General features: G+C 47.2%; 1 protein-coding gene across 2 annotated transcripts in view; it reads left to right on the forward strand.

Moving 5' to 3' along the window:
- Positions 1-6,795: 6,795 nt before the first annotated feature.
- The window catches only part of ETV5 (ETS variant transcription factor 5), a 56,370-nt gene continuing 48,957 nt past the window's right edge, over positions 6,796-14,208 (forward strand). The window contains exons 1-5 of one of the 2 annotated variants that reach the window (XM_064277037.1): positions 6,796-6,888; positions 9,912-10,030; positions 10,167-10,254; positions 10,384-10,431; positions 10,526-10,576. In XM_064277037.1, the coding sequence (XP_064133107.1) occupies positions 9,986-10,030; positions 10,167-10,254; positions 10,384-10,431; positions 10,526-10,576 (232 nt within the window). In that variant the 5' untranslated portion in view covers positions 6,796-6,888; positions 9,912-9,985. Of the gene's footprint in view, positions 6,889-7,864; positions 8,561-9,911; positions 10,031-10,166; positions 10,255-10,383; positions 10,432-10,525; positions 10,577-14,208 lie in introns of those variants that run through there. The other variant, XM_003412901.4, reaches the window with a different exon arrangement.

The raw sequence follows: 14,208 nt of genomic DNA on the forward strand, positions 1-14,208 counted from the left end.
TTTCCAAGGCTGTGATCTTTACAGAAGGTGACTGCCACATCTTTCTCCTGTGGAGCGGCTGATGGGTTCAAACTGCCAACCTTCCAATTTGCAGCCCAGAGCTTTAACCACTGTGCCACCAGAGCCCCTTAAGATCAGACATGTTGTTACTGTTGTTAGGTGCTGTCGAGTCAATTCTAACTCATAGTGACTCCGTAGTAGAACTGCCCCATACGGTTTTCCAAGGAGCAGCTGGTGGATTTGAACAGCTGACCTTCTGGTTAGCAGCTGTAACTCTTAACCACCACACCATCAGGGCTCCAGAAGCCTGAGGCTCCTTCATGTGGGGACAGGCAGTCCTCCACACCCTCAGGGAGGCAACAGGTCTCAGAGGTAGGGCAGCTGGCACGTGACAGCTCAAGGACAGGCAGGTTGGCCCGCATGGCCAGACCACAGGGGCCAGAGGCTCCGAGGGACTGCAGGTCTCAGGGTGCTATGACTGTCCTGCTGAGGAGCCAGTCTCAGCTGTGATGGCCATGGGAAGATTTCAGAGATTTTCATTCTTTTTTTCCTAAAGTTTTGGGCTTAAGGAAGAAATCCCTTAGCCTTCAGGAATCCAGATATTACATGTTCGTTAGGTTTTCTTGATAAATCTGTTGTGGTCGATTTCGACTCATAGCAACACCATATATGACAGAGTAGAACTGCTCCATGGGGTTTTCTTGGCCATAATCTTTAAGGGGAGCCCTGATGGTGCGCTAGTTAAGAGCTTGGGTGCTAACAAAAGGTCAGCTGTTTGAATTCACCAGCTGCTCCTTGGAAACCCTGTGGGGCAATTCTAGTCTGTCCTATAGGGTCACTATGAGTTGGAACCAACAGCAATGGCCAATCTTCAAGGAAGCAGATTGCCAAGCCTTTCTCCTGTGGTGCCACTGGGTGGATTCAAACTGCCATTTTTCAGTTAGTAGCCGAGCACAAACCACTTGTACCACTCTGGGACCTAGGTTTCCTTGATAGTGAGTGTTTTATAATATCTAAGAATTGGGACTTAGGAGAATAAGGCAGGAGAAGGGGTATCCTCGCATTCAGAAAATGAGCCATGAGGGGAATAAGGCCTCACCAGGCTGGGTTGTCAGAGGGTCAAGAACATTCATTTGATCAGAGACCTGGCTTGCTCCTTCCTAATTGTGAAGCTCAGGCATATTTTTAACCTCTCACTTTGAGCCTCAGTTTTCATTATCTGCAAACTGGGTATTATTATGAACACTGAGAGAGATTGAGAGTTTTACATAAGATAATATATGTGAGGAGCCCTAGTGGTGCAGTGGTTAAGAACTCAGGCTGCTAACCAAGAGGTCGGCAGTTCGAATCTGCCAGGTGCTCCTTGGAAAATCTATGGAGCAGTTCTACGCTGTCCTATAGGGTCGCTATGAGTCAGAATTGACTCGATGGCAGTTTGGGGTTTTTGGTACCTAAGCTTCCTCATCTGTGAAAAGCAGATGTGATAATAAATGATCTCCCACACAAGGCTGCGTTGGGGTTAATTGTGTTAATACATGTAAATACATGTAAAGGGTTTAGAACAGTGTCTGGCTCATATTATACTCATATTAAGTAAATGTCAGCTATTATTATTCCCTCGCTAAAGGAACTCTGGTAAAGTAGAGGGTCAGCAAAAGAGAGGAAGACCCTCCACAAGATGGGTTGACACAGTGGCTGCAACAATGGTCTCAAGCATAACAATGATTGTGAGCATGGCACAGGACCGGGCAGTGTACGTAGGGTAGCTATGAGTTGGAACCGACTCAATGGCATCTAACAACAACCACCACAACATAAGGAACCCTAAACACAATACGGCCCCTTTTTTGTTTAAAGAAACTTTTTTTCTTTTTTAAATAATACTTTATTGTGTTTTCGGTGAAGGTTTAGGTGCCCGTTCAACAATTTCTACACAAATTGTTCAGTGACATTAGTTACATGCTTCACAATGAGTGAGCATTCTCATTGCCATTCTGGTTGTCCATTTCCGTCAATCTAATTTCCCTGTTCCTTTACACTGTCATCTTTGTTTGAAAGTAATTGTTGACATTTAATCAAAAAGATTTTCTTTCTTTTTTTTTCCTACAGTTTTTAGGGCATTTATTTCTGAAATTTTAGAAAGGAAGCTGTTCAGTTCAAATGGAGCCCTGGTGGTGTAGTGGTTAAGAGCTCAGCTGCTAACCAAAAGGTCGGCAGTTCGAATCCACCAGCCTCTCCTTGGGAACCCTAAGAGGTGGTTCTACTCTGTCCTGTAGGGTCACTATGAGTCGGAATCAACTTGACAGCGATGGGTTTGGGTTTTTTGTTTTGTTTTGTTTTGTTTTGTTTTACCAGTCAGACAGAATTCATTCTCTTTCTTGGAGATAAGGAAAACATTTCCATACCTTTTCGACCCTGTCCTCAAGCCCTTTCCTTCACATTATACAAGAATGGGAAATGGCCCCCATGGGCCATGTCACCCACACCCCAACCACTAGCTGGGCTCCTGCCCTCCAGAGAGGGGAGCCCTCCAGACAGAGGAGCAGGAGGCGTTTCCTGCCACCATTCTGGTGATCATCTCTTACTATTGGTTGCCTGCTTTATACTTCAACTTGCTTTTGGCATTTTAGGAAAAATCTTTCAAAGTAGTCCTCTAAAGAGAAACAAGCTTCCACGCTTGGGGCAAGGTGCTCGCTTTCTATCCTTCCGTGTTGCTTACCTGAAGACATACTGCAGGTGGGGTTTAAAGAACAAGGGTCTAGTTGTCCTGTAGTGATTAACTCAGTTGTGCTTTTGCCAGAGGACAAAGGCTAGGCTGACGCTAGACTGATGTTTCAGAGGGCTGGTCTCTCTTCTTGTTTTCTTTTCCAATCCTGTTTCTCTCCTGGAGGAGAGGCAATGGCGTATCAAAACACACACTCCAGAAAGCCTCCAACGTAAGTAATGTTCTTAGGAAGAAAGACTCTGTGTGCTAGACAAACAACTTCTAAATACTGACCCTTAGCTCTTATGAAGGCAAAGAAAACGAAAAGAGAAGAGGAGTGGGTGGGAGAGGCTAAGTCACTAAGAAGCAGCAGCAGAAGAAGGAAAAGGAGTGAAGACTTCAGTAAAAATTTAACAATTAGAAACCACCCAGGCCCAGGAGTTGGCCTGGGAAGGGCATCGCAAGCCACACCTTCACACTATATGCCATATGCCAGAGTCAAGGTGACTGTGCCAGTGTCTGACCTACCCTGCCCAAAGCTCCAAATTCCCAGAATCACAGCATCTTAGAGCTGAGGTAATCCTTAGAGTTCATCCCAGTGTCATAATCGCTGTGCACTATCTGAGCTGTTTCTGCATGAATGCCTCCTCTGACAGGAGGATCATTACCTTGCTGGACCACTCCAAACATCCCTGGCACTATTTAAAAAACAACAACACTGCCGTTGAGTTGATTCCAACTCACAGAGTACAACTGCCCCATAGGGTTTCCAGGGAGAGTCTGGCGGATTTCAGCTTTTGGTTAGCAGCCATATCACTTGACCACTGTGCCACCAGGACTCCCCTAACACTGTGCCAAGCTGGAATCTGCCTCCCTGTGTATTTGCCTCCATTTCTGTTCTTTATAATTCTGGGTTCAAATACTGTTTCCTCATGGTTTGCTGAGCAACACAGGCACTGCTAGGCCTCCCTCACAGGGACTTTGAAGTCTGACTGCATTGGTTCTTATTCAAGTCTAGCAACCTAGTAGCTCTGTGATTATGGGCAAGTTACTTATCCTGTCTGTCCCTTGTTTCTCATCTATAGAATGGAGATAATAATAGTACAGACCTCTTCAGGTTATTAAAAAGGGTTAAATGAGATAGTCTGTGGAAAATTGTATAGGGGTCAAAGCTGGTCATATATTAAGTGCTCAGTAGATCTCAGCTACTGCAAATGTGGAATAAGATTGTGGGCTCCTTCAAGGCTAAGACTGGGTTGTGTTCATCTCTGTAGCTTTTTTGCCTTGCACAGGGTCTGGCTGAATATTTCATTCAAAATAAATGCTTAGAGACTGACTAAATAATAAATTGGTAATAATAATAATAAATTGGTAATAGCTCTATTCTGGTGCTAAATCCCTTGTGTCTATGACAACTCTTGTGTAAAAACCCATCTTTCAACTCCTCCCCTGTCCCAGCTTAAAAAAAAAAAAAACCCAGTTAACCCCAAGACATGGCAACTCCGTGTGTATCAGAGTAGAATTGTGCTCACTAGAGTTTTTGCCAGTAGATCACCAGGTCTTTCTTCTGAGGCATCTCTGGTTGGACTCACACTTCAACCTTTCGGTTAGCACCACCCAGGGACTTCATCCCAATGTAGCCATTATTTATCATGACTTAATCCCAAACTTTGCTATGATGCTAAGCAGGTTTCAGTGGAGCTTCCAAACTAAGATGGACGGGGAAGGAAAACCTAGCAATCTACTTCTGAAAATCAGCCAGTGAAAAGCCTATACATCACAACTGTCTGATCTGCAACCTATCATGGGGCTGGTGCAGGACCAGCTGGCATTTCGTTCATTCTGTTGTGCTTGAGGTCACCACGAGTCAGGGGTCACCGTGACACAGGGCCGACTAGAAGGCAGTAAACAACAACAACCCAGAAATACCCAACTTCTCTCCCCAAGTGGGATGAACTTTCGCTGGATGCGAAGGTCACTGGAGACACACTCCAGGCCATGCTCCTTGTGAAGGACGTCTTTGGGATTGATGTCCTATGGCTTGTATGGTGAGGACTTGGGTCCCATGGGCTGCAGGTCTTCCGGAGGGCTGGGACCTGAGAGACTAAAGTGAAGAAGATAAGAAAACTCTTCTTGAGAAATAGCTCAGAGAGTAGAATGAGATGGGATAAGATGGGGGCGGAATGGGGGTAGACAAAGCTGGGCAGGAGGAGGATGGGAGCTAAGGGGCCTTTCCTCTAGCTGGGAAGATAGAACCCTCTGAATGAACAATCACAGCAAAGTCAGGAATAAGCTGGAAGCATGACTGGACTAGGGTAAAACCTCCAGCCACCAAAGACGACCCTACCTGGGGAATGAAGAGAGGCGCTAAGAAGAAGCTTTATTGGAGCCAGGGTTGGAAGCAAAATGCTCAGCTAGGAAATTAAGTTATCAAGGAACTTCTTGGCAAAAAGTTCAAAGCACATTTCCACCCCTCACCTCCTGTCCACCCCAGTCTCCCAGCTCATCCTGGTCAGTGCTGGGTTCAGGACTCAACCCAGGCTCCTTAAGGGCACTCAAATGTTTCTTGGGCTATAAACGACAAACCAAGCGCCCATTTTAAGAGTTGTGTAGGGTTTAGAGGCAAAAAAAAAAAAAAAGGTGGGCAATGTTTTGTTTCAAAATAATAATAAAATCCACTTTGCTTTCCGAATGGGGGCGGGAGAGGGCTGGTGACGCTGGGGCCCCCTTTGCTAGGGGCTCTCTGCTAACATTTGGCCATCTTCACCTGCACGGCTGGCGTTGGGGTGAATAACAGGGCACCCCAGCAGAAGGAGAACAGGGGAGCTCGCTTAGGAGGCTCTAGCGGCCTGTGAGAGAGCAGGGTGCCGCCCCACGGCCTGCACCGGAGGGGGCAGAGGGGCGGACGGGGGAGAGGATGGCTTGTTTCCTGGAACACCCTGTGAAGCGTCTCAGCAATTGCAGTTAGTGCCCGATCGTTTGGCCGGAGCAGTTGCTGCTCGTCCTTCCCAGCTGTACTGGATCTAGCTCGCAAACGCACCATCTTGCATTCAGCACTTAAGTGGAAAACAAGCGCCCGGCCTGACTGCTTGCTGTTTAGAGGAATCCGTGTTTCCAGTGGGCTGACTGGTTGGTGCTGTCCCGGGAGACCATTTCTTGCGTTCTGACCCTCTCTCACTTGGGGTCCAGAACCCACTCTGGCGGAGGCGACCGACGCGGGGAGAAAAATGGGACTTGGTGGGGCCTTAGGCCTTGCGGGTAAAATAGGAACTAGAATGCGTTTGTGAGCTGAGACATTAAAGGGAGGCGCTGCTTCTTCTTCCCCACTGGAAACCTGGTTAAAAGAAATGAAGGCCTCGCTGGAAGGTAGTTAAGATTAGAGGGCTCGGTTTCCGTTTTCTGTGTTTCTGTGGGCCGGACGCCCAGGTCGGTCAGCGAGTTTCTTTCTGGGTGGAATGACGAATTCCTCTCGCCTGAATCCTAAAATGATAACTTTGCTTCGCGCTGCAGCTGCGAGTGTCCGGGGCCTGGCGGCCCCATCCCGGCCCTGGGCTTGCTGGGGGCAGGGGTGGGGACGAGCGGGGCTGGGGGCGCCGGGCCGCAGTGCACAGCCGGGACAGCGGCGAGGAGGGCAGTTCGGCCTGCTCCTCCCGGCCTCGGCCCCTTTAAGTGCTTCACTGACTCAGCTAAGCTTCCCCCTCAGGTCGCGTTTTTTATGAATGAAAAACGTCCTTACATTCATTATATAAACAAGCCTGAGCTGATTGGACAATGGCCCCCGGTGCATACATTATGTAAAGCAGACCCTGAGGGGGTGGGGAGGGACGCACCATTGGCCAATGGGAGCCGGAGTTGGTGGGGCGGCTCGGCTGGATTTGCCTGCAGACAGGGTAAACAAGGGGTGATGGACAACCGCGGGAGCGGCCCCAGACCAATGGGAGCGAGCCAGGCCTAGGGCCGCGGACCAATGGCGGCCTGAGGAGCGGGGGGCTGCGGGGGGCCGGGCCAGCGCTCAGCCTGGTTGGCAGCTGCGGCACAGAGTCCGGGCACTGGTGCGCGGAGCGGTTCAGCGTCCGCGGAGCGGTGCGGCCCAGCCTTTCGCCTCGGCGCCCAGGCCCGGTGCGCGCGTGCGTGAGCGCGCCTGCGCCGCCGGGACCGCTGCAAGCGGAGAGCCACCGCCTCAGGTGAGGGGGTGGCCGGAGCAGGTTGGAAGGGCCCCGTGGCCGAGAGTTCACGGGCTGATTCGCAGTCCTTGGAGTCGGGTGCACTCTATGTCAGGGGCGAGCCCCCCGGCGCTGACCGCCCCCTTCTCCCGTGGCCCGGCCCGGTTCGTCCAGTTGGATTCCTGGGAGGCGTAGGGCGGGGGCGGCTAACGGTTCCGGAGCGCGCCGCAAGCGGGTGTCCGCGCGTGGCGGGGGAGGCGCGCAGGGCGCGCGGTGCGGGGGCTCCCGGGCGGGGTGGGGGCGCGGAGCGGCGGGCCCCGTCCCTGGAGACCTGAGAGCCGCGGAGGGACTTGGAGGCTCGCGAGAAGAGGCGCTGGGTGAAGCTTTGCAGTTGGAGGAGGGGGTAGGAAGCAGCTGGGCGGGGGGGGGGGGGGGCGGTGCGAGGAGGTGTCTCCCCCGGGGCCCCAGAGAGGGTTAAGTGACACAGGCGTGTGCAGCCTGCGGGGCTGGGGGTCGCCCAGGAACTTATGCAGCCTTGCAAGTTCCAGGTGGTGGAAGGGGACACCCATTCCCCTTCCTTGCGCCCCGGAAGACTGAGAAATTGGGGAGCTCGGAGCATCGGCCTGGGCATGGTGGAAAAAAATGGGGGGGTAGGGAACGGAGAGATGCTGGAGCCCCGGACCGGATTCGGGGTCTGCCCGCACTTCCGGAGGGGAAGGAGCCTCTGGAGGCAGCTGAACGCCTGGTCGAAGAGAGGGTGCCCAGGAAAGATGTTGGTTTTTTCTTTTTTTTTGGTGGGGGGTGGTAGCTCCTGCGCCGCAGCTCGTTCTCCTCAATGTGGGTGACTTTATGAATGAAGCGGGTTTCCTTGGTTGGCTGGCTGCTCCCTGCGGCTGGGTTTTTTCTTTTTTTTTTTTCTTTTCTCTTTCTGTGAATGAAGCATTGAGCTGGCTTCCTAAAGCGCTGGGGTGAGGGGCCTGCGTCGGAGGCTGGGCGTGCATTGGGAGTGGGGGCAGGGGCGCAGCCGAAGGAGTTTTCATGAATGGGGAAGGCTGGGAATTGGGTGGCAGTGTGTCTCGTTTTGTGAATGGGGCCCCGCGCGAGGGCTCCAGTTACAGCTTCTACCTGGTGTGGCGGCCGCGGCTCGCTTTCCATTCATAAAACCAGGGCGGCTGCGCGTCTCGGGGGAGGGGCGCGAGCTCGCCGCGCCGCCCTGGGCGAGCTTTCCTGGGGGCGCCCGCAAGGGGGGACACAAAGGAAGTGCTTTAACCCCCTGGATGAACTCAAGCCGGCCCTGCAGGCTTCTTTTTTTTTTTAATTACGTTCGGAACACAATTTTTCTAGCCCTTGAACTCTGAGAGCTGTTTAAAAGATCCTCCAGGCCTCTTTTGGGTTCGTTTATGGCAGTTCATTTTTTTTTTATTAAAGGTATTTTTGTTCTTCGTGGGTGAGGTATTTTGCAACGGATGTCATCACGAGACTCAGAAAGTATCTACCGCTCCTGTCTTCTGTCCCCCTGCAGACATTTACAGAGTTCTTAAGGCCACTGTTTAAGATGACAGATTTTTGAAGTTTACACAGGGCTGGTTTTCACGCCCCTAAACTCACTGCTGAGGTTGCTCTGGTTTTGCATGCGGATTGGTGACACTGGAGAGAGCGGTTTTGTTCTGAAAGTTTTCGCGCTGTTTGGAAGGTAGGAAGGCAGGCTGGCGGGAGTGTTTTTCTAGGAAGTTATGGACTGTGTGCTGTTTCACTTCTCTCCTTCTCCCTTTGACTTTGAAAAATATCTGATGACTTGGGCCAAAGTGCTGAGAGGAGGCGGGCTGTGAAGGGTGTCCTTGCCTCTTGCCGACTGATGGAAATTTGACAGACCCCAGGCAGTGTGAAAAACACAATTGGATGGACTTGCCCTATGGGAAAAAGTTTCCTCTTCAGATTTCTATACAAGTTAAACAAAAATCATTTTGTAATCTACGAGCTTGGGGGGAGTGAGATTAATGTTTGCCTTCATTTTGTTGCCTTAACTGCATTTCTACTTGGAGAATAAAACAAAAGTGGCCAGGAGGAGAGTACCATCCTAAAACTGCAATCTCATTCCTCCCAAATTAGAAAAGGTCTCTCTCTCTTTGGATGCCCCCTCCTCTGGCCTTTATTCCAGCCCTCCCCCAACACTTGCCAATGCTGGAATGAGTTTAAATTTTTTTTTTTTTTTTGCATGTCTGGGAAAATTGACTTCACTGTAAGGAACAAACTGAAATTTTTTTTCTTTTTTTATGGATCTTTTGCTTTTCATGCATTTTTTTTAACACCCGTGGTAAAGATACGTTTAGAATAGGTGCAGTAGAATCAAGTTTTCTGTATGTATTAATTTTGAAGATACTTTGTTCTTTTAGAAGTTAGAGATACCAGATATCTCTGTAAGTTGCCATGGAAATATTTTTGACATTACAGACACTACACCTGCGTTTGGACAAAGGTTTTAAATACAGAGTTGTGTGTGGAAGATAAGTGAGCCTCTGACGGATATATTCCTGGAACTATATATAGTATTTTATCATTGACCTACAAAATACTTTTAGAAACACAATGTATGTCAGCTCTTAATTGCCAATAATTTAGCATACTTAAACCCAGTTTCTCTCCTTCCTGTCACTGTACTGTCAAAAGTTTAATTATCTCTTAAAAAAAAAAAAAGAAAAACCCAAAGGCTACAAATACCCTGGAAGATGTGTTGTTATATGGAAGAATCTGGAACTCACCCTTTTGTAATGAAAAGAAGCTCTTTTTTTAAGAGGGGAGAAGCAGTAGCAAACCTGTAATCATAACTGATCCAGAGAAAGAGAGAGGGCGTAAGTGCATTGTGTGTGTTTGAGGCTGTTAATCAAGCCTGGTGTTAGTCTGTAAAGCTTACACCTTGTGTGGGCTTTAAGTCTTCAGAGAAAGGTAGCGATTTTGCTCAGCCCTAAGGAAAAAGCAGCATAAAATTACTTCATCATCTTTTTTTTTTTTTTTCTCAGTTAAAATCTTCCAAATTCTTATTACAGGAGGACCCTTTTCCCCCCAGAAACTACTCAATGCTGAAGCCTTTCAAAGTGATACTAGAAAACTTGGAAGCACCATGGATGGATTTTATGATCAGCAAGTCCCTTTTATGGTCCCAGGGGTAAGTTCATGCGGCTTTTGGTTTGTTTTGTTCTCCCTCTTCAAATATGAGTCTTCTCCTTACTGAGTTAGTGATGTGATCCCCTTTGGGCCCTTTTACTACACTTGAACCTTCACTGTCTGTTTGCTCCTTTCAGAAATCTCGATCAGAGGAATGTAGAGGCCGGCCTGTGACCGACAGAAAGAGGAAGTTTTTGGACACAGACCTGGCTCATGATTCTGAAGGTAGTGAATCTCTCCCCTCGTAGGTTGTGGTGGCTTCCTCATATCGCTCCCAGTGTAAACGGCACATAGACTCTTCCTCCCCAGCTGAGGAATTTTCCTCATTTGGGCGTCTTCTGTGTTTAATTCCAGAGTTGTTTCAAGATCTCAGTCAACTTCAAGAGGCTTGGTTAGCTGAAGGCAAGTGTCCCGGCTGTCCTATTTCCCATACAAAACATTTTATTGTGCTTTTGAAATAAAACTTACAGGTCTAACATCAAAATCTCTTTTCCAGCACAAGTACCTGATGACGAACAGTTTGTCCCAGATTTTCAGTCTGATAACTGTAAGTACCTTTCTGCTGGTGGCGTGTTTGTTCTGAAATCGTTCGCTCTTGGACCATCCATGTCCAGAATCTCCTTTTCAGCTGTAACCAGCAGATTTGCGCAGATGTGGAATGCATTTCGTTTTGTTGTCCGGTAATTCAGAATTAACCCGGAAAACTTTTGTTTCGTTCCATGTGGATATTATTTGTAGGTGTTTTTAATTCCGTTGCAGGTAAGGTGACTGAACATAATTCATTTTGTATTTCTTTTTGCCTAAGAAGAATATTACAAGGCTTTAAGCTCAAAGTTACACATTAATTGGTATTCTGTATCAGTTGTTGGACTGAATGTCCATAAATCAGACATCTTCTGGCTTTTGTTGGTTGTTTTGTAATGAAGTCCTGAATGCGAATCATGAACCTGATGTTTTAAAGGTGCAGAAAATAGTTAATGGAAGATTCCAGTTCATTATGGTTTCACCCAAACATATTGTTGATTTTGTTTCTAAGTGGATCCAGGGCGGCCATGGAGTCACCTGGTTTATTTACTCTTATGTTCACATAGTTGCTGTGACTTGACCACTCAGAGAAGAGTAAAGCTCTTTCCTTAAAATGGTCATCAAGTGCTCATTTTTGAGATAACAAAATGCAGTAGGGAGGGCAAAGGTGGCTCTGAATGCTGGTAAGGGCCTAGCTAGATTTGCACTGATATTTCAGGGCCGCCCTCAACAGGTTTGGGAGCTTTTATGGTCCAGGCAGAGCTGTCAAGGACAAAGCTGGCTGATGAAATTTGAGCAGCACAGGGCAGCTCTAGAGAGCATTAGTCACTGGTGAATGAGCAGGTTTAAGAGAGGCCTGGAGAAAATGCAGCCTCTCTTGAGAGTTGCATCATAGAGAAATTCATGTCTCTTAGTCATAGTTTATAACAGCAAGCACCTGAGCCAGGCAAGGCTCTGATTTCTCATTTTGCACCCAGCAGATTCTTCCCAGCTTTGTTTTGTCTCTGTGTGTGTGTGTATGTTTGTAAGTCACTGGGAGAGGGGATATCTTTGGGTTTAAATAAAAGCTGGGCATTCTAAATCATTAGAAAGAATGGAGGTTGCAGCTAAACATTCTTTAATGATAGGCATCATTTCCAAGGAACATTGCCCCGAGACTTTAAAAGGGAATAAACCGTAACTCACAGTTGCATGGTTACCTTAGCGTCGTCACAGCTTGCTGTGGAAGTTTTCTGTAGGAAAGTAAACACACGTTACTTATTGCTCTTTGATTGCTTTCAAGTGATTGGGAAGCTTGCCACTGAAAGGCTAAAGACAACCCAAATTGGGTGTGTGTGTGTGTGTGTGTGTGTGTGTGTGTGTGTGTGTTTGCAAGATGAAAGAGGATTTGTAATCCAACTTTGTTTTGTGTTGACAGTTTGGCCCAGCTTCTCCACTTCTTGCTCAGAGCAGCATAAACTGCAGTCTGTTTGTGAGATGGCTTTCTTGGCATAGACTCTTTGAAATGCTTCTATGACACTTTTGTTTCTCTGTAGCCCAAAGAGTTAAAGGGGAGGTGAGATGGCCATGTTCAGATTGGTTTCATGTGTTGAAGCAAGGGCACGTTCTTTAGAGAAAGATGTCAGCAAGCAGAATTTATAGTTGGAGAGAGATTTTTCTGTAGAAATAGGCTCAAGCGAAGGAATCAATAAATGTGTTTCGGCTCTTCAGAAATAATTCCTGCTCAGCAAATAGAATGTGCTCAATTGCTCAATTAAAATACCATACCTAAAATAGAGATGCTTTGGAAGCTGTTTGCTTACTAAGTATGATGTGTTTTCTACTTTGTTTGCTTTCTGCTTTAACTTCTTAAGGTTGAGCTTTCCTGTGTTTTAAGGATAAAACAGATAGTTAAGTCACCGAGAAAAGCCTGTTAATAATTCTTTTCCCCTCCCTGACTCTGATTTCTGGAAATACAGCTCAGAGAAGGATGAAACCAAAGAGATAGACTTGCGTAAATGGTAGACAGGAACACAAATGGGAGGTGGTATGTCCTTGAGCCTAGTTCTTGATGTTGCATTTGAAAGCAGTTCAGCCCGATGGGTGCGGAAGCTGGCAGAGCCCAGGGCTGGGCAGCAGAGTTTTCATTCTCAGTGGCCGCATTTCACAGCATTGTGTTGAGATCAGCTTCCACTCCAGTCGTCTTTTGGAAGAGCCCACGATCACTGCAGGGGAGGGGGAGAAACGCATTCAAACTGAATGAAGCCTTATGAGCTGGTTTGAGTCGCCCAACTAGTGAACTAAAACCAAACTTCCGTTTACTGGGTAAAGCAAACCTTTTCCCTAAACTCTGCTGCTTTTGCAGCCTGAGTAGCAGGAACATTTTAAAACAAATAGTCTTCTCTACCTTCCTGTTAACGATGATGAGATTATTTTTCATTTCTTTTTGGGGGTGTATATGTGTGTGTGTGTGTGAGACAGAGACAAATCCTAAGTAACGTGGGGAAATGTTTTTATTTTGGAATGGCACTGATTTGAAGATTATGGCTTACTTTTTTTGTAAACCATAGCTCAGCATCTAAAGAGACCATATTTTATAAGTTTCCTAGATTTGTGTTGCCTACCCGTAAGCATCCATCCCAAGTGTGATTTGAATATATCAGACCATTGTTCTCATAGGTCCTGTGGATATGCCCAGCTTACTTCCAGTTGTACAGTTTTCACCTCTGCCTCAGGCGTGTAGGCATTAGTAAAGTATCCCCCACCTGGAAACCTTGAGGTCAAATTCATAGGATTAGAAAGTATAGCCTATAGACTGTAGGGGGTCTGCCAAAAAGAACAAAACCAAACCCATTGCTGTTGAGTCGATTCCAACTCATAGTGACCCTATAGAACAGAGTATAACTGCCCCCTAGGGTTTCCAAGGAGCACCTGGTGGATTCAAACTGGTGATCTTTTTAGTTAGCAGCTGTAGCTCTTAACCACTATGCCACCAGGGTTTGTCCCCTGGCCCTGAGAAGTAACCCTGGCAATCCCAGATTGTTTGAGCAGCAAGTTCCTTTTACAGAAGTCTTACGCAACCCCCTCATTTTACAGAGGGGGATAATATAAGGTCCAGAGAGCTGGAGAGGTTTGAGGCCAAGAAGGAGAGGTTAGGTGAAATAAGTAAGAAAAGTGTAGGTACTTCAGGAGGCTTGGGGGAGCCAAGAATATCAGTGATTTATTCTTTTCAAGAGCCAGTGGTTCTGAAGGTAGGGGGGGAATGAGGAAGAAAGAAAAGGATGCTGAAGAAAAGAATGAGGAGAACGTGGAAGGGTTATTTAACCTTGGCTTTTCATAGTGCCACTCTCAAAGCCTTTGTTAGCTAGTCCACTACCTTATCGCTGAGGGGGTGCTAAATGATTCGAAATCCTTCCTGTTTTGGAAGCATCCCAGGACTCTGAAGAACCCAAGACTTAGTGTTACCATGTATTTAAAAGAGCCATGTGTTTAACAAAATCTGTTTTCACGTAGCTTTAATTCAGTTAGGCTTATTAAAAACAACATATTTTTTTCTTACTCTTCTAGTCTCTTTGCTCTTGGTCCTCTAATGAAACCCAGCAGCCTTTGCAGTTCTTTGTATTTGGTAAGAGGGACTCTGGGTAGAGAATTCCACAGCTGTGTCTGCCAGGCAGT

Source organism: Loxodonta africana, chromosome 1 (genome assembly GCF_030014295.1).
Source record: "Loxodonta africana isolate mLoxAfr1 chromosome 1, mLoxAfr1.hap2, whole genome shotgun sequence".
Taxonomy (NCBI): domain Eukaryota; kingdom Metazoa; phylum Chordata; class Mammalia; order Proboscidea; family Elephantidae; genus Loxodonta; species Loxodonta africana.